This window comes from Anastrepha ludens, chromosome 2 (assembly GCF_028408465.1).
Source record: "Anastrepha ludens isolate Willacy chromosome 2, idAnaLude1.1, whole genome shotgun sequence".
In the NCBI taxonomy this organism is placed as follows: Eukaryota; Metazoa; Arthropoda; class Insecta; order Diptera; family Tephritidae; genus Anastrepha; species Anastrepha ludens.
The window spans coordinates 43,112,929-43,132,826 of record NC_071498.1 but is presented as its reverse complement, the minus strand read 5'-3'; the positions used below and the strand labels follow the sequence as shown (position 1 = coordinate 43,132,826).

General features: G+C 37.7%; 1 protein-coding gene across 6 annotated transcripts in view; it reads left to right on the top strand.

Moving 5' to 3' along the window:
- Window positions 1-19,898, top strand: part of LOC128869739 (protein crumbs) — a 96,543-nt gene that overhangs the window by 62,914 nt on the left and 13,731 nt on the right. For 5 of the 6 annotated variants that reach the window (XM_054112354.1, XM_054112348.1, XM_054112344.1 and 2 more), the window contains 6 exons: window positions 46-189; window positions 287-511; window positions 585-1,571; window positions 8,804-9,115; window positions 9,541-10,112; window positions 17,271-17,815. In XM_054112354.1, the coding sequence (XP_053968329.1) occupies window positions 46-189; window positions 287-511; window positions 585-1,571; window positions 8,804-9,115; window positions 9,541-10,112; window positions 17,271-17,815 (2,785 nt within the window). The remainder of the gene's footprint in view (window positions 1-45; window positions 190-286; window positions 512-584; window positions 1,572-8,803; window positions 9,116-9,540; window positions 10,113-17,270; window positions 17,816-19,898) is intronic. The other variant, XM_054112356.1, reaches the window with a different exon arrangement.

Genomic DNA, 19,898 nt, shown 5'->3' with positions numbered 1-19,898 from the left:
AACAATTTCAAATTTCTCACTTAGTTTTGTTTTTCGTTTTTGCAGCTTTAGATTTAATCCAAACAGTGCACGCCAGCCCATCTGGTGTTACCAGTACAGAGGCATATTTTAATGGTTCTGCCTACCTGCGATTGCTCACGCCGATGCCAATTTGGGATCATTCGGCCATAAGTTTTCGTTCCTGTCGCGGTGAGTCAAAATAAGAAAAGAACTACCAAAAAATTATTTCACTTTCATCAAACAATGATCTATTTCTCCCTTTAACCTCACCATTTTCCTTCCACAGGCGGCGAAATTTTAGCTCAACAATATAATAAGAACTCATTCGTCATCACTGTGCTGAATGATTTTCTGCAAGTCTCGTTGGCTGGTCCGGCGGTGATTGGCCCGAACAACCGATTGGATGTGAAGCTTCCATACCATTTACTTGATAATCATTGGCACACGTTACAATTCAAGTACGAGTATGGCAATCTTTATTTGTACATCGATCGCACGTCTATGGTTTTTGGTAAGTGTGGTAACGGGGTTCATTCACGTTGTCTATTTCGCATTACATAACTCCGATCTACATTTAATTGCAGCCAATTCAACTTATAACAGCCAATTTCTGACCAATCAAGATATTGGTAATGAAGCGGCTATTTTAATATTGGGCAACTCATTCAGCGGCTGCTTACAAGACGGCCCCGGATTACTGTTCATCAATGGCTCTGTGCAAAATGTCGTTTATGGGCCGTGCCCGCTAGCAACCGGTCCCTGCGGTGATCACGATACACTTGTGGCCGGCCAAGATAACTATTGCTCAAATGATCCCTGTATGAGTCATGGCCAATGTATTTCACTAAATGATGGTTACGAGTGCCACTGTACCGCCCGTTATTCGGGTAAGAACTGTCAGATCGACAGTGGATCGCCGTGTGCGCGTAATCCCTGCTCGAATGGCGGTAACTGCGTAGAGGATGCACGCGGCGACTATCAATGTCAATGCACACCGAATTACACTGGTAAAAATTGTGAAAAGGAAATCAATGTGCACCCTGTATGTCTCACGAATCCTTGCCTAAACAATGGTGCTTGCATTGTAGCGCCTGGTACTTCAAAAATCGAATGCGAGTGTGCTAAAGGTTATAAGGGTGCGCGCTGTGAGACCGATGTAGACGATTGCGCTTCACAACCTTGCCTGAATAACGGCCGTTGTCTGGATTTAGTGGATGGCTTCACTTGTGATTGCCGTGACACTGGTTTCACGGGTCAAATCTGTCAGACGAACATCGACGAGTGCGAAGGCAGCCCGTGCAAACATGGCGGACGCTGTTACGACCGCTATGGCTGGTTTATATGCCAATGTCCGGATGGCTGGGCTGGTGAGACCTGTGAGGATGCAACTAGCTGCAAGACGCAACAGTGTCTCAATGGTGGCACCTGTGTGAACAAGACTATCGGCTTCTATTGTCAATGTGCGCCAGGCTATAGCGGTGAGCTCTGTCAGCAAAACCCGCCGTGTCCGCAGTGTCCCATCGATTCGGAGTGCATATCTGGGAAGTGCGTGTGTAAGCCAGGCACAACGGGTAAGTGCAGCAGAGCGGTGTTTTGATATTTTTTTTTCGAACGCATTTCACTTTCATTGGTGGGCGCGGAAAGTATGTGGGTTTTATTTGTAAGGAATATTATTATTTAAAACAAGTTAGGTGTAGAAGATTCGGTGTGGGTGAAATGGATAAAGGGTTACTTATTTCTTTATATCTATCAGCTTATTTTTCTATCAGCTTTAAGTTCATAAATATTTAGATATGCATGAGTTCTATTCTATATCTACTACAATTTGTTTTCAATATTTCTACTGCATTGCAAAGCTTCCGATATTAACCCATCACTAAACGAATCGAATGAAGCGCTCAGCAAATGGGAATGCCCGGGTGAGAAGCGCAAACGTTACATACCACCAGATTGGTTGAAAAAGAAGAGATGTGAGCTAAAATTAAGTATGTAACTGAAAGCTGAGAAGTCAAGCAATTAAGCGTAAAAGAAAATATTCTCAGTGTACTTAAAGCTTTCTTATAAAAATTTAGTTATTAGGCATAAACGGAAACTATTAGTTTTTCAATGTCACAAGTTTTGGATGTGGATTTGGTTATCTAGCAGCTTATTATTTTATGCTTTGATGGTATTGAAAATATTTATATTTAAAGTAAAAGCCTATCTTATCTATATTTAGATGTATATATATTTTTTAATGTAATATATACTGGTTTAATTCGCTACTTGAGTATCATTTAAACGTCAAGTCTTTCAAATGTTAATAAAAATTGTAAGCCAATAATTCGAAACAATGCCCAAGGTGGCTTCGAGTAACCTGCCACTTTTTTACACGTAACCAAAGGACGATTCAAAAGTGATGCTGATCCTTGGCAAGAAGTATCTGAAATAGGTTAATTGTTTATTTTATCTCATTCACATAATTGGAAGAGGAGGCTTTGGCAAACTGGAGCGATACTCAGTTGAATAACGTGTAAAAGTGATCCAAACGCTTTATGAAAATATTCGTTCTGCAACAAATGCATTTGGCGCATGGCGTGACTTCTTCGATCAACATAACCTAACATTTTCGCGTTAGGTTATACATTAACAAGCAAAACTGCCGTAATTGAGGACTAAAAAAAATATGCATCCACAATGACTCCTTGTTCGGTGGGCTGTTTTGGGCTGACGGAGCCTGTATTTTATTGAAAATTATGCCAGCAACACTTTCACGGTGAATAGTCAACATTAGGGTGGCTTGATAATAAACTTTTCTTGGTTTAAATTTGATGAAATAGGCTTGAACAAAATAAGTGGCTTCAACAAGACGGCGCGACTTGCCACACAGCGCATGAAACAATGGTCGTATTGGGAACACAGTTTCTAAGAAGCTTCATCTCACGAAGCCACGAAGTCAAATGGCCGCCAATATCATGCAATTTAACACCAGTGGGTTTCATTCTATTGGACTATGGGAAAGGCGTGATCTATGCCAGTAAGATCGAGATCATTCCAAAGCTGAAGAACGAAATCATGCGATTTATGAAGTATCTATATACAGCCCGAACTGTGTCTCAAGTCTGTAAAGGCCGAGCTCAGATAAGAAGTAGACAAATGCTTCTTATGGTCCCAAAGGGCGATGAATGCACAGTATTTTTAAGTACGAGGGCGGGTCAATAAGTCCGTGACTTTTTGTATTTCTGACCTCTTTACTGAAAAAGAAATACTGCTCCTGTCAACAGGCATCTGTCAGTTGACTCCTGTTAAAATTTGAACGTGCTGCGTCAGTTAGTTTGTGTTTTACAGCTACCTTTATCAGACTACCCAGTAGTTTACCGTAGTTCTAATTAAGATGTCAGAATACTTAAGGTTTCTGAACGGTTTTCAAAACTAGATTTTTCTACCATAAGAAACAATAACACATTGGAATATCAGACAGTTTTTGCATTAATTAATCGTTTTCTTAGACGTTTAGTTATGTTTGACTCTTAAGGCTAAAATAATCAATGCATAAATAATTTTCAAACACTAGATGGACAATCCTGTATGTTTTTCTTTGGCAATAAACTTGAAAGGTTCCGCTTATTCTATATTCTATACTCTCGTTTATTCACAAAATCCGATCCGAGGGGAAGAAAATGTACTTTTCTCACTCCACCTGATTAATATCTGCATTGATTGCATCGGAGAATGGAACAGGAACACAATTTTCTAGAACACTTCTTTGAATAGTTTATATTGTCTAATAAAAATAAAAGAAAACTGTGCGGAAAACTTAAGTCAATACTTAAGATGAAAGGAAGTCACATGCAAGAAAAAAATTTTTTAAACTGAATGGGACCTTATCACTTGTCAATGTCATCCAGAAGTCGTTAAGTTAAAATAAGATCGGAATTAATTTATCACTTCGTAGTTGCAGGCTATACACAATAGATATTTTTGGGGTGCTCTCTTTAATTTGGCAGAAACAATGGAGTTAGGCATAGCTAATCTTCTCAATTAGTCTGGAGGAGCAGGTGGTTAAATAATTATAATGCATATGCCATTACGTAGTATTCCGGTAGGAGATATGTACTTTCTTGTTTCTTATAGATATCATTTACAATTCAAATATGGGCTCCACGACGCATGTTTTCACAATATTACCGAACAACCTTGGTGGTGTGATACAACTTTTTCCAGTTGTAGTCATTAAAATCAAATTCTCTATTCACCTCGTTTCTTTTGACAAATTTGTTAAAAGAACATTTTGCCAGCCGACTCAGCTTGGACCAATAATTCTTCTTCGGTACTACATCCCTCGATATGTCTGCTAGGTTTAGCTGCAGAATTCCTATATAAGGAACCACGTGTCAAAGGTGACAGATATAGCTTATTCGTCCTTAAACTGCCATTTAAAATTTCTTAATGACTTCGAGCACTGCTTGGAGCGAACGATGCCATCGTGTACCACATTTCGTTTTAGCTGGAGCTACCAGACGTTCAACTATGGCTTTTGCGCTTTATTCAGTTAAAAAAAAGGGAATCAGTGAATAAAACGCTGAAAGCCATAGCGCCTGGAATGTTTGGTATGGACTTATCTAGTTGGTAACTGTTATCTATTTGTAACAGAAAGCTGTGACGGATACCTAGATTTTGTGTATACTCGATCATTCACTCGGGCTTTTGCATGATTAGTCGTTTATGTTCAGCAATAAATAATTAGCCATTAGCGTGAACGAGAACGTCTTTACCACAAATAAGCCACTCGAGACCTTTGATTATTGTGGCGATCATTAGAGGCGTTTGCTATTAAGTACGCGTAAGTACTGATCGTAGTTATGGTAAATGGCAGATATGATATAATGGCAGAACAAATTGCAAGTGGCGACATGCCGTAGAAAAGTGTTTTGGTGTGAAAGGGGATGTGGTTGCTGAAATCCTAAAGTCGAATGATGTTGAAGTGGCAGGTTTTGTTTTTTACTGCCGCGCGTGCTATAAATGTCGTAGTGCCTTAAAGTATACCAGAGCCAAACATTTAATTTGAATCACCCCAAGCGCGGCGAGAACATTAAGGAATCGTAAGTTTTGAACCCTGTCAGAGCATTGAACAAAAATGAGCCCATTGAGAAATGCATGTTTTTGGCCATTGAAGATGGCCAGCATTTTTCGACAATAAATGGTACAGACTTGCCATCAGAACAGCCAAGGCTCGAAACGTTTTGTGGCACGAGTCATTCGAGATCGTCGAGTATTGTTTGTCTATACATGCATTATTTGGTCAACTGCTAGTTGTTATATTCAGTTTGTCATATTCTTTGCATGCACTCAGCAATCATGGCAAACACACAAACTCAAAAATAACGTCTCGCACATGCCTGCATACCTGACGACGGTTGTATTTACTTATACCAAATTTAAAGGATGATGAATGAGACTGCTCGAGACTACTCGTCACCGGTGTCTGATTTGTACATTAGCAGAGCAAATTGCCGACTTTATTTCGAGTTTCCTAAATTTTAGTTATTTCTTAGAAGGACATATGCAGGAAATTAAACCAGTATATACTATGTGTATAAAAGTAGATATTATTATATACATTTGTGTATATGTATGTATTATATAAACAGTTATAAATATATGTATGTATGTATGTATACAGAATTCTGCATGAATTGACATATACGAGTATATACCGTACGCTTATCACACATACTCATACACGTGCATGCACACCAACATACCACTTCCACATACACATAAGTATGCACTTACATAAATAATGGGTGCCCCTTATGACCGCCTATTTTGAGCTTAGTACAATTTTTTTTGTCTTTCATACTTTGCTATCATTTGACTGTTATAATGAGCGAACATTGAGGTTTAGCCATAGAAAATTACATGAAATTACCACGCATTGAAATTTGGAAATTCGGAACCAAAATTATGAGGGTTTTACGGCCCAGATACAAAAATATCGTTATCACGCATGTGAATTGGTCACTAAGATTATAAGATTTGACGCTGAATTTTGATTTTGAATTTGAATTTTTGTTTTTCTCTTTCGAAGAAAAAGTTTGCTCAAGAACAATTCTTGGACTGAAAGATGAAATTTGATACGGTATTATTGATCAAATTTAGTCCACACTATGCCAAAATATATTATCTTCCAATATTTCGTAGGAAAGAACAATTTCATTATACTTATAGAATAATCATTACATAATAAACTTTTTTTAAGACGTAAAATAATTCTTGTAGCATCCTACCGGAGAAGTTTCGTCATCTCAAATGTCAGTTCATATATTATTTTGACCTCTTTACTCAAAATTCTCCACAATACGAACTGCCAGACTCGCAACTCCTGTGAACCGTGTGAAGTAGACTGGTTTAGCTCATTTTGAAATGAAGAATTTACGACTGCAATCTTTTCGGTACTTCGGCCAGCGCGTAGTCCCACAAGCACAGGAATATTGATTAATGAATATGAGGTGTGGCTATTAAACAACGAGCCTGACGCTACTGTAGAAGAAATATGCAAGCGACGAACGCCTGTGAACGCCAGCTGATTTGTGAAAAGCCTTCTCTTTCGAATGCAACACCTCTCGGTTAAATTTTTATTAAATTAAATTTAATCATTAATCATTAAATTTTTTTTATTTTTTGTTTTTTTCTGTTGTTGAGTGCAAAGAGCAACCCAAATTGGGGAAGGACAAGTAAAGGATACTTCAAGAAGGGAACTCACCGCCTCATTTTGCGTTATCTATAAAGGATTTTCTTGTCAACTGTCACTGGTATGGTGTACACCAGTGATTGACTGTGCACCGCATTAGTAGGATTTTACACACATCGGGTTTTTTTTAAGAGCTTGAGAACTTAAAATGATAGTGCAAAACAGAAATATGATTGGAATGTTTTTTTTTTAATTTTTTTTAATAAATTTTGTAGATATTTTGATGGCATTAAGTTTTTGATTATGATATTAAATTTTTGACTACTACCTATAAATCTAAATGAGCCCAATCAGCAAAAATGCGACGCAAAGAATGGTCATTTAGCTTCAATTCTTGCACGAACTGTACTTTATGGGCACGTAAGCTAAGATCCTTACGTAGAGTTTTTCACGTAGTCGAAGGACAAAGGTTAATAAGTTGAGAACGACGAGGAACTGACATTTCGGCGTCTTCTTCAACACTTCGCTCTATGAACTTTGAGAACAGATTTATTTTTTTCAAAGTAAATTTCTACAATTCGGAAACATTGTTTTGGCGTTAAATGATTCATGATGACTTGCCAAACCTTACTGAGCAGAAATCTCAATACAGTTTGCCCTTCTCAGCTGTCAAACCATAATTATCGATATCGATAGATCTCATGCAGCTATAAAAAGCACCCTATACTAAATAGATAACTATTTGCATTTGGTGGTTTTTGGAGGTGTGCCGCTGAGGCCCCTGCGACCATTTGACCAATATTTTACTCCACACGTAATTGAGCCATACCAATATTATCATAATATAGACAAATTATAATAATTTCCAAAAAAAATTGTATTTTATTCAAAATCAACACCAGCCCTTAAAACTTAACCACCCTTTATATTTCATTAGCCAAAATCTACAATAGAAATATAAATTTGAGTTGGGTTGGGAGAGAGTGAAGTTGGGAGAGAGAAAAATATCCTAAATATCTGACAGAAGAGAACTTTCGCATTATCAGGGATATTTATATCTTTTAACTATTTTTGAATTTAAATTATTATTAAAAAAAAAAATATGGTTCATTGTACAAAAAATACCATAACAATTCAAGTTTCAAACTTTGTATAAAATGTACTAAAATTCGACAAATTCTTATCAAAATTTCAAAATTTTTAATCAGAATTTTATAAGAAAATTTGGGTACGCAGTTTTGAAGCTCAATAAATTTCGGTAAGTGAAAGCAATTGTACAATCATTATATGGAGGAAATGCACAACAGCGTCAGGAAAAACAATTTTCGTAAATTCTCGAGGAGTTTGAGCCACTTCATACTTACACTTTAATATATTAAAAATGAATAAACTAAAAAATTGCAAGGTGTAAGGAATTTTTTACTACTCAGAAAAATTCTAAATAAAGGTTAAAACTTTTGATGAAATATATATTATTACTAAAAATAGAAAAATATCAGACCTTTGAGCTAATCTAAAAAAAAGTAGTCGTACAAGCGAAAAAAAAAAAGTTTGCATAATCTTTATAATTGAATATCTTCAAAAAGGTCACAAAAGCATATTAATCAGAAATGATCTCAATCGTAATGCCATTAAGCACCTCGGATGCCTTTCCTGGTAATCCTGTATACTATGACGTCATAATAAAATATTTAGCAGCGTCAGTGTCGTTATTTAATTACCACACCTAGTAAGCTGACTCGAATTTTTTCACTACAGGACATTGAACCAGTCTGATAAGACGACTCAGGAATTTGATAGAAATTTTGCCAAACGTTGCTAATTCGCCTCACCATGACACAAATGTCAGCCTGGTGCATAACACTTTGGCACTGCCAGGTTATAAAAAATTAGGATATGAAAGAAATTTAAGAAAATAGGTAAAAAATTCCTATTGAAAACGTATTTTTACAACCTCTGGATTACAATAAAAATCCCAGTGTTTTTCACACATAAGCTCCGTTTTTTTTAAATTGCGAAATAGGCGGTCTCTATGGCACACCCTATATTTAAGCCTTCTTCTAATTCTGGTAACTATAACTACGTGCTTTGTACTATCTCCTTTGAATTGGCACTAATCTCTTAATTTAGGCCCCATTGGCCATTGTCTACCAATACCAACAACACCACCACCTATATTGGTGACAAGTAATACAACTACAGCAACCACAGCAACAACAACAACAACAACTGCTACTGCAGCACAATTGACAGCAATTGCGGCTACCACAGCTACAACAACAAAAACGGCAACAGCAACAACAATTAGTCCGCTATTGTCCAATGTGCAGCAATCACGCCCGGCTCAATTGAATGCATGCCCCCCCGAAAATTGCTTGAACGGTGGTACTTGTAGTGGAAATGCTTCAAATTTTACTTGTTTATGTGCTAGTGGATACACAGGTTTGGAACAAACAACAATTACAAAAATACCTATACGTGTGCAATATAACTAAAAAAATACTTACTAGCCATTACACAACAAAATTAGATTTTTAAGTACCTAAATTTGGTAGATTTGACTGTGTATTAGTTTGTAGTACAAACTATAGTAAAAAAAAAAATATTTTATATGTATGTATGTAGTACTGCTCGGTTTTGATTTACAATATTTTGTACTTTTTTAGTTTAATTAATTACCCTAGTACAACAAATTTAATTAGATTTCCATAGAAAAATTATTTAACTGGCGTTTGGTTTGCTAGTTTTAATAACAAATGCAATAATTCTGTGGTAGAACTGACAAACAAACAAAAAATGTTTAAATGTGTACCCACATTAATCAATTCAGATTACTAACAAGACTTTTCTCCTACTACGAAATGCAGGTTACAATTGCGAACTGGCCACCAACGATGGCCCGACAAGCGTGCCATTGACCGCTGGTGGTGCCGGCGTTGGGGGTGCCAACACTATCGGCACAATTGTCAACTGTCTTAATGGCGGCAAATGTCTGAATGGCGGCACCTGTTCAATGAATGGCACACATTGCTATTGCCCCAGTGGATTTTCAGGTGATCGTTGTGAGAAGGCCGAACCCTGTACTGCGGTGAATTGCCAAGAGCCAATGGTGTGCCAGCTGAACAAGTGTGTTTGTCCGGAGAATAAAATCTGCACGCCGTGCTCGGCCCAACCTTGCCGCAATGGTGGACTTTGTACCGATCTGCCCAATGGCGAGTACACATGCAGCTGTCCGTCCGGCTGGACGGGTCGCACCTGCACCAAAGATGTCGATGAGTGTGTTTTGGATCCGAATATATGCGGTAATGGTATTTGCAAGAATGAAGAGGGCTCATACAAGTGCTATTGCACACCAGGTTTTACGGGTAAACACTGTGACTCCGATGTGGATGAGTGTTTGAGTCATCCCTGTCAGAATGGTGCGACTTGCAACAATAAGGTAAGTGTGTGTGTATTTGTTAGCTCTTGCTTTTCTAAAGTGTTTTTAGTTGTTCTTTTTTAAATATGGAAAACATCGGATTTTGAGACAAGTGAGTCAAGAAGAGATTTTCCTCACTATTCTACCTTCCAGTTTATAAGTCGAGTCAATATTTATTTAATTTAGTCCATTCCAACTTACATAGATTGTATACATAATGGATTTGCCTATAGCTTAGATGTTGCGCTTTTACTCCTGTATTATCTGGTATCTATACCAAAATAAAGTATCATGGGCTATTAACCTTTCGCCGTCGTATGTCCACTCTCAGCCACCACAGCAAGGAACCGTACTAATTTTATAGAATTAATAAATTTTTTTCACCCTTCATAATTTGAAAAGTTGTATATCACTGATCTTTCAACGGAAATTAATTCCGACCAGTACGACACCCATGTCTATCTGAAACCGTCAGCTTTTAGTTCCTTCCATACTACCATATGTGGAGTTACCTCGCGAACAACAGTATAGAGTGGTTAATACAGTGGTTTCTTTTTAAAAACTCAGATAAATTATCACAAATCAATATTTTTCTATATACTATTTACTTTATTCGAAGAGCAAATATTCCCAAGAGCAAACACGAATTAATTCTTGTGATTGCTTCAACTTGCCCTTCAGTAGCATATCCTGTTACTGCAGTTTTGAAAGACTTTTGTGACGGTTTTATCCTGTATCTGACGATTCACCAGCTTTGGTATTCGCCTTAATATTGAACTTCCACGGTACCCCTTAAACAAAATCTAACGGCGACAAATCGCACCTCCTAAGTGACCAATGGCAACGCCGAGTTGGCTGGTAACACGATTACCGAACTTGAGTCATAAAAGGTCGATTGTGTCATGTGCTGTGTGACATGGTGCGCCATCCTACTGAAGCCAACGATCGTCCAAGTTCATGTAAAGATTTTCCGGCTACGAAAAATCGTTTAGCATGCCTCTGTAGCGTTCATTGTTGACCGAAATGGCGTTTCCACAAGAATTTTTAAAGATAAATATGCCAATAATGCCATCGCCTCGCACCAAACTGTCACTCTCTGCGGATATATTGGCTCCCCAGTGATCACGTAGGGGTTTTCTGAACCCAGATGGCGCAGTTTTTCTTATTAACATCGCCAATAGAAGCTGGTCTCTGACTAATAACTGCAGGGTGTCCAAAGCGCTCTGGCCAAAACTGAATCTTAAAAGGGCAATATGTCTGTTTGGATTCACCAAATCCAGCATACTCAAAGGTGTTATAACGGGTCACTGCACTATTGGCACCCTAGCCAGTAGAGTGGGGGTGCATCACAATGACTTCTGCAGGAGTTGTGGAAGAAGAAATTGAGTCGGTACAACACCGCCTCTGTAAATGTCCAGCACTTCGAACAAGCCGTGCCATATATCTTAGCTATTATTTCCTTGAAGAACTGGGAAATTTCCAAAATTTCACACAGGAGGGACCTTCTTAAAACGATCTAAGTGGTTTAAGCAATTTAGTTACGTTAGTGTCTTATCTTAGACAACTGCTTAACCTAACCTAACCAAGCCGCCAAGATGAAAATGGACTTCGTCAGAAAATATGATTTGGACTTCTTTTCAATAAACTCACTGTTTTGACTACACTACATTGATTTTGGAAATAAGGTTGCAATATTCTCCCAACGTTGTTCAATTGTAAAGCAATTCTTCTTCACTTTTTGTCAAATTTCCAACTCAAAAAAACTAACATATGATTAAAAAAATACTATATGAAGCACCCGGCTCATCTATTCAGGTCACGAATAACTCTTGACGATATTATTTTTCCAGCTATCAATTTCTATTCCAGCATAATCTACAGATTTTCATATCTGCCTTCGGTTCCAAATATGCCACAGTTTCAATGGTCTCTGGAAAGAGAAATACGTATTTTTTGAAAGAAGAGGGGCGGAAATACGGCGTATCTGCGTCCAAATCAGGCGAAATTTACTCTGCTGAATTGCGGCAACACAGATTTAGAAGAACCCGCATACCTAACCGAGTGCTATGGAATGGATTTTCTATTATCCGATTCAGATTAATTAACACGTTGGCTGCCACGTCGCACGTTTTCGTGCGACACCTAAATGTTACCCTGAGGCCACGTCGCACATTTTCGTGCGACACCTAAATGTTACCCTGAGGCCACGTCGCACATTTTCGTGCGACACGTAAATGTTACCCTGAGGCCACGTCACACATTTTTGTACATTTTAATATGGAATTTTACATAGAATTGGGATACTCTGGCCTGTGGTGAACATTTTGGTGTATTTCCCATGGCCGTTGTGTATTTTTAATGGTATTTTTTTGGATAATAAAAAAGTTGTAAATTAAAATTTGTCTTTTTATTAATTCTTTTAAAAATTAATTCATTTATGAACAAAACAAATATAAAAATATATATGTATGTAAATTCAAATGAAAATCAGTAGAAAAACAATAAACTTATAATTAAAAATTCAATTTTTTAATGGAGATCAGTGCAAAAATTAATTTTTCTGGTGGGAATATTTAGGAAAACATTCTACACATAGTTGCGGTTTATTGGGCAGTAGGTGGTGGTCCTTTTCAAGCTCTTTCTGGCTGTTACTCTCTCAGCAGATTTTTTTGACATGGCATAACACAATACACAAGCACGCCTTATTGTTTTTCCGTTGTCGTCCTTTCTTTTTTCTATAAAATGTTTTCCTTTTGTTATGGGTTCTGGAGACATGAAGTCCAACAAAGCATTTGAAGTCTCCTGCCGGAACTTAGTTATTGAAATTTGTTTGTTTGTAGCCTTTTTATATATTATAAAAGCATTTACGACAGACATTCCTAGTAACAGTTCAAAAGCCACTTTGTGGTACCACTTAACACCTCTTCTGAGAGTGGTGGCGTAGGCGGTCATTTGATCGGATATATCAACACCTAATTTGGCTTTGTTGTAATCAATAACAGCAAGAGGTTTTTCAAAAGCTCGTTGCCTTCGCTTCCTGGTAGAAAACTAAGTAAAATAAACTAAAAATATCAAATACAACTCGAAAACTACAAAAAATTACTGTCGCACATTTTCGTGCGACGTGGCCCCACAACATGTTTTATGATCTCCCAGGCCATGTCGCACGAAAATGTGCGACACAAAAAAACCATTATAACTGCAAAATTAGCGACCAAAATAAAGTCGCGAGTAGTCAAAACTTATTTTTAGGCACTAAGAAACAAAAAAGAACATAAATAAGTTGTTGGCCTTAGGTGACCAAAATTGTTAAATGACACTGCTACTGAACGATCAAAATTCTAAAAAGGCTTTGGCAGCCAACGTGTTACAAAGAAGCGAGCTAGTGAAGCACATACATTAAGTTGTTAAAATTTGTACTCGTATAAAATTTGTTTATAGAGACAGGTCGATATTAAATCCATGACCTACTATTAAGTTCCTAGACAACTGATCAGATTAATTTAACTTGTTTATGCGCGACTTGAAGGTATAGCTATCTTCCACTGGGTTGACGTAAATTGGACACCAAGGCCCTGCCATTTGATCCCAATAGACTTTTTCTGGTAAATTTTCTAAAGTCCTATGTCTTCGCTAATCGACAGATGCCCTTAGAGGTCACTTAACAGCGATTCTCAAATTCAGACTTATACTATATGTGCAGCAAAGTCATTAAAAATTGGACGTCCGTGCCACCGTGGGAAGCCGCAACGTTCATTTGAACATGTCATATTCCCTACAAAAAGGCATAAATGCAGATTCCAATTAAAAAATAGAACTTCATTAATACCTTCCACACAGCGGATTTTATTCATTTCCATCGGTGCTATTCTTCTTCTCAGCTGAATAGAAGTTCAGAAATCTCGAGTAGAGTAATTCTACAATTTGTGCCGTATTATACTTTTTTAGCCAGTTCAAATCCTTGAGATTAGAATCCACTTTCCGTGAACTCATTGACACAAATAGTATCCATATCACTGGGGGAACAATGAAGAGCGCATCCATTCTTATGATACCCGATTCTACTTATCGGTATAACTAGCGTCTTTCCGACCTGAGTTTGCGTCATCTACTTTTCTGCTGGAATACCGTATTCGATTACCAATCGCCTCATATTGCAGGCAAACAACTGTCTAGAATTGGGTCCGACATATTCAACTCATGTCTCTTTTGATAAAAAACCCTTCCACTCATCTAACGACCTATTCGTCCGTTGGATGATATTCCCAATGATAATCGTTGAACGAGCAATCTAACCGAGGCAGGTTTAAGTAAGCTGCGAAATTTTTCTGTTATATATTTTATAAAAAGCGTATGTAACATGTAATCAAAATGCAACTATAATAAAAATTTATAAATTCCAATGGAATAACAAATCAATACTTTTCAAAAGACAAGACATGCGCTTGGGCTTCCGTAACCTCGGGCTTCAGTTATCCAAATTCTTCAAAATTATTATTCTAATCAGTAAATATTGCTATCAGGCAGTGTATACATCTTATATATCATTTTTGCTTATTAACTTCAAATACAATTCCGAATGGTAGTCACGCACCAACCCATTCGGCTACGGCGGCCGCCAATCATAAAAATTGCCGTCATGCGTAAATTGCCGCTCTTTATTTTAGAAGAAAGTACAGAAGAAATCTACATAAATACTCTAGCTTTCCGCTTATGAGATTCAATTAGCTCAAAAACTGAAAGCAAATGACCAGCCGTGCCGATATTACTTCTCTGTGGGGGTTTTGGAGCAGCAGAAGATGCCGATTTTGCTGAAAAAATTTAACTTTCATCGCGACAGTCAAGCTAACACACAAAGTTTCCGAATTTAGGACTCGGAAACCGAGACTTTTTGTTGTGATTTTTACTCTTCGACAATGAAGGTGTAAAGAACGTTGCGGTCAACAGAAATCATAACAAAGAAGCATTAATCTTTTTTCAGCACTTAAAGGAATTGAATGTGAGCGAGCTTTTGTTTTATTAAAATGGCGCTGCATGTCATACAGGGTGGGCCATATTGCGTTTGCTTTTTGAACCACCTATTTTTTGAGAATGGTAACACAAATGACATGTCAAATGTGTTCATAATTTACTTAAGGGGTTATACGCAGTTATGACTTTCAAAAAAATCGATTTTTTTTTTGCATTTTCTAAAATGTACATATTTTGAATATATGTATACGCACGAAATTTGAAGTAGATCTAAGCAATACTTTCGGAGCTATACCTAAATATGTAGAGATGCCTCGGCACGTTTTAAGGTAGGTATTGAATCTTTAAACGTGTTTTTTTCAAAACGGCATTTTTCAAGTCGGTGTACACGATATCTCGAAAACGGCTTGTTTGATCGGTCAACCGTTTTAACTCAATCTTTAAAGATACATTTTCTAGTAATTAATCGTTCCTTTTGTAAATCTGATACTTATTTTTCATTTTATAATCAATTTACGGCCAAATTTTAACGTAAAAATCGAAATCATTTCTTTTAAAAGCTGCCATTTTTAAATTCACTATTTTGATTAGCCGAACGATTAATTACTAGATAATCTAATATATTAACAAAATTTGTTTGGTTTTTTGATTTCAGATAATCCAATCCTGAGTTACGATGTACACCGTAAATCGTCTTTTTTTAAAGGAGGTTCCAGAAATCGCCTGCAGCGCGCTCTATAATCAATCATAAATAAAAAATTTTGTTACGTTCTTGAAGGATGCTTTTATAACCGCCAAAAATTTTCAAATTAAAATATTCTGAAGTTTCTTCAGGATAAATCCTTGACAACCCGTCTTTTATTTGCTTCATAACTGCGTATAACCCCTTAAAGGTTTGACATTTACGAAATATGACGCTATATGCTTGAACAAAATTGGGAAATATTGAAAACCTATTTCCAAAGTCTTCTTCTTCTGTTCTGATGAAGCTCATTTTCACATCGGTGGCTACGTCAATAAGCAAAATTGTCGGGTTTTGGGGTTCAGAAAATCCACACGTTACCGTAGAGAAGCAAATGCATCCACAACGAGTCACTGTTTGGTGCGGTTTTTGGTCTGGCGGCATCATCGGGCCATTTTTTTTTCGAAAATGAGCGAGGAGCCGTGGTTACAGTAAATGGGGAGCTTTACCGTGATGTGCTCAACGAGTTTTTGTTTCCGAAAATTGAAGAGGATGACATGGACGACTTTTGGTTTCAACAGGACGGTGCAACTTGTCACACTGCCAAAGTTACACTCGAACTTTCGGCTACGGTTTTTGAAAACCGAATAATCAGCCGAAATTCCGAATAATCAGCCGAAATTCCGATATCAATTGGCCGCCTCGGAGCTGTGATTTAAGCCCGTTGGACCATTTTTTGTGGGGAGCTGTTAAGGACAAATTCTATGTGAACCATCCAGAGACGATTGATGCTTTAAAACACGAGATCGAAGCTGCCATTCATGAAATTGGAGCCCAAAGAATCGAAAATGTGCTTAAAATTGGGTTGATCGAATGGCCTACTGTAAAGCCAGTCGTGGCCGTCATTTGAACGATTTTATTTTTCATTCATAAACAATGTTCAATCTTCAAAATAAAAAAAAAATTTGAAAAAATATTGATGAGTTTTTTTTTTATAGCCGATTCAAAAAGCAAATTTTACATGACCCACCCTATATATGCCGTCGAAAAATTTAACAGGCATTCAATCCACTGCTTAACATTCGTCGCTTCGACAATGTCATCTATTTAGTTTATAAAAGTACATAAAACAGCTGAGTCACAAGGTTGAACTATTTTCGTAGATAGTTTATTGTAATAAATTGCGATGGAAAATAGTTGTAGTTTTTACGTGTATTCCAGCCCTTGAGGAAATGTTTGAAGAAACCTCAGAGCTTTTCAGAGCCAGCTGGAATATTTGAAAGATGAGGAGTTCATGAAGAAGTAACCAGCTTATGGCCCACGCTTAAAATATACCTGTACTACATGCAATAGATTCACATTCCCAGTACTTTAATTCTGAATTATTGTCCCAACCTGCTTGTAGCCACTGATTTCTATCATTGTTTTGTATAAAATTTAGCTTGAACTAGTAGTTTATGATCTCTATACCCGACATTCTTAAATCTTCCGTTTTTTATTAACCACTTATTTTCACTCTTCTCCAGATCAACGCATACGAATGTGTGTGCCAACCGGGTTACACGGGCATCAATTGCGAAGTCGACATCAACGAATGCGATAGTAATCCCTGCGCGAAAGGCTCCACATGCATCGACATGATCAACAATTTCACCTGTTCCTGTATACCCGGCATGACGGGTCGTTTTTGCGAGAACGATATCGATGATTGCATTTCGGCGCCATGCCAACACGGCGGACATTGCATAGATGAACTGGGTGGCTTCCGTTGTGATTGTGCCAACACTGGCTATGAGGGACAACTCTGCGAACTGAATATCGATGAATGTGAATCGTATCCATGTTTAAATGGCGCTGCTTGCATAGACGATATAAACGATTACCGATGCAAATGTTATGCAGGCTATACGGGCAAGAATTGTGAAACTGATATTAATGAATGCGAAAGTAATCCATGTTTGTATAACGGCAATTGCTTGGAACGTTCCAATATAACATTATATACCTTGAGTCAAACAATGGAGCTGCCGGAGTTCTTTAGTCGACCGTTCTCCTATCAGAATGCCAGTGGGTAAGTGTTGAGGATGATGATAAAAATAATTAATTAAATAAAGAACTCACTTCTCAAGGACGTTTGAGTTTGTAAGCTAGATATGCAGAAAATATTGCCCATCTCTCTAATATTTTTAAATTGATTCATAAATGGGACTCCATTCCAAATTGGACGTTTGCTGGTTAATTGCTGGGACAAGTGGTTTAAAACGCACTTTTGAGTCGTAACTTAACTGAAAGCAGTTTAAAGAAAGGGGAAAAAGAAAACAAAAATACCTTTCCGAAATGGGTGAACACCCAGTGCTCCCTGAAAACCACGGTCTAACCCTTCTTTGTACAGCACAAATATTTATTATGATTAGCACTAGTTGTACGATCAGCGTGAATTTCTACGCCGTATTTTAAATCACCTGTTCCAAAACTTTGCAGGTTATCTGCTGGCAGCCCTTACTCGACGAAAATATCTCAGTGGACCCATAAAACGCTAGCGGACTCGTGCGTATAAAAAATGTTTAACTTTCTTCCGATCTTTCTTCCGGCTTGTCTGGCTCGGAACTCTGCTAATTGTTGTCAGTGAGGTCATCGAATATATATATACAGGGTGGCTGATGAATTTTGCTACATTAAGAAACTCAAATAACTTTTTTTAGTGTATGGAATTCATTTACTTTTTTTCAAGTTGAAAGTCATTAAATTTTATTAAATGTAGCTTAACTAGTTTAAAAAATAATTGAATTTAAATGCCCCCCATGCTCGTTGACACAAGTGCGGCATCTTAGTAAAAAGTTGTTCATTGCTGCTTTGAGAGTTGCGACAGGAATAGCCGCAATTGTTGCCCGAATGGATTGTTTTAGTTCATCCAAATTTGTTGGCTTTGTTTTATAAACTTCTTGTTTACATAAACCCCACAAGAAAAAGTCAGGTGCAGTAAGGTCAGGCGACCTGGGGGGCCAACGAAATTCGGAGTTTCTTGAAATCAGTTTATTGGGAAATTTTCGTCGCAACTCTGTCATAACAGTCTGGGCTATGTGAGACGTTGCCCCATCTTGTTGAAACCACACAGAGTTGAAAGGAATTCTCTTTCGGCGTAGTTCTGGATAGAAAAATTCTTTCAGCATTTTCAAATAACGGTCTCCAGTAACCGTAACGGTGTGACCATTTTCTTCAAAAAAATAAGGCCCGACAATACAGCGTGAAGAAACCGCACACCACACTGTCACGCGAAGAGGATGCAATTCCGTCTCGTGGAGTATCTGTGGGTTAGAAGTACTCCATATTCGACAATTTTGTTTGTTCACATTGCCGTTTAAATCGAAATGGGCCTCATCAGACATGAAAAGGCAGTTTAACATGTTTTGGCCTTCTTCCACCATTTACAGGATCTTCTGGCAAAATTCCAAGCGAATCGGCAAGTCTGCTGCATTCAGTTTGTTAACCATTTGAATTTTGTAGAGAAATAAGTCTAAATCTTTGTGCATTATTGTTTGCAAAGACTGTCGGCTGACACCAAGTTGAGCAGATAAGCTTCTTGTTGAAACCCTTGGATTGCTTTGTATAGCTGCAGCTACAGCAGCGATCGTTTCCTCCGTCCGAACTGGTGGGTTTCGATGATAAGGCCTTCTTGCGACTGTTCCTTGCTCAGCAAAATTATTCACCAGTCTCATTATGGTCCATCTGCTGGGGGATCGCCGCCAAACATCCGCCTGTACTCTCTCTGTACCAAAACTACGGACTCCAGTGCGTGATAGCGGCGGACTATCCAAATTCTTGTTTGCGTGTCCCAGTTATCCATTTTAATAAATTTTAAAGATCAATCTGCAAATTAACAGAAAAATGGAACAGATAACTTAAAAAGAAAAAAAGTTATTCAATTTTTTTTTTGGTAGCGGCTTTCATCAGCCACCCTGTATATAAGTGGCGCGAACACCCCTTTTTGGGTGTTTGGTCAGGCTCCTTCTCCTATTTGTTGTGTGTGTCTTGATGTTGTTGTACAAAAGGTCATCTAATAGGTGTCTTAAAAACCATTCTGTTTCAGAGGGGTGTTATTAGAAGGAGGATGGTGTTAGATAAGTTGGTTGAGTGGGCATGTAAAGAGGCAGTTG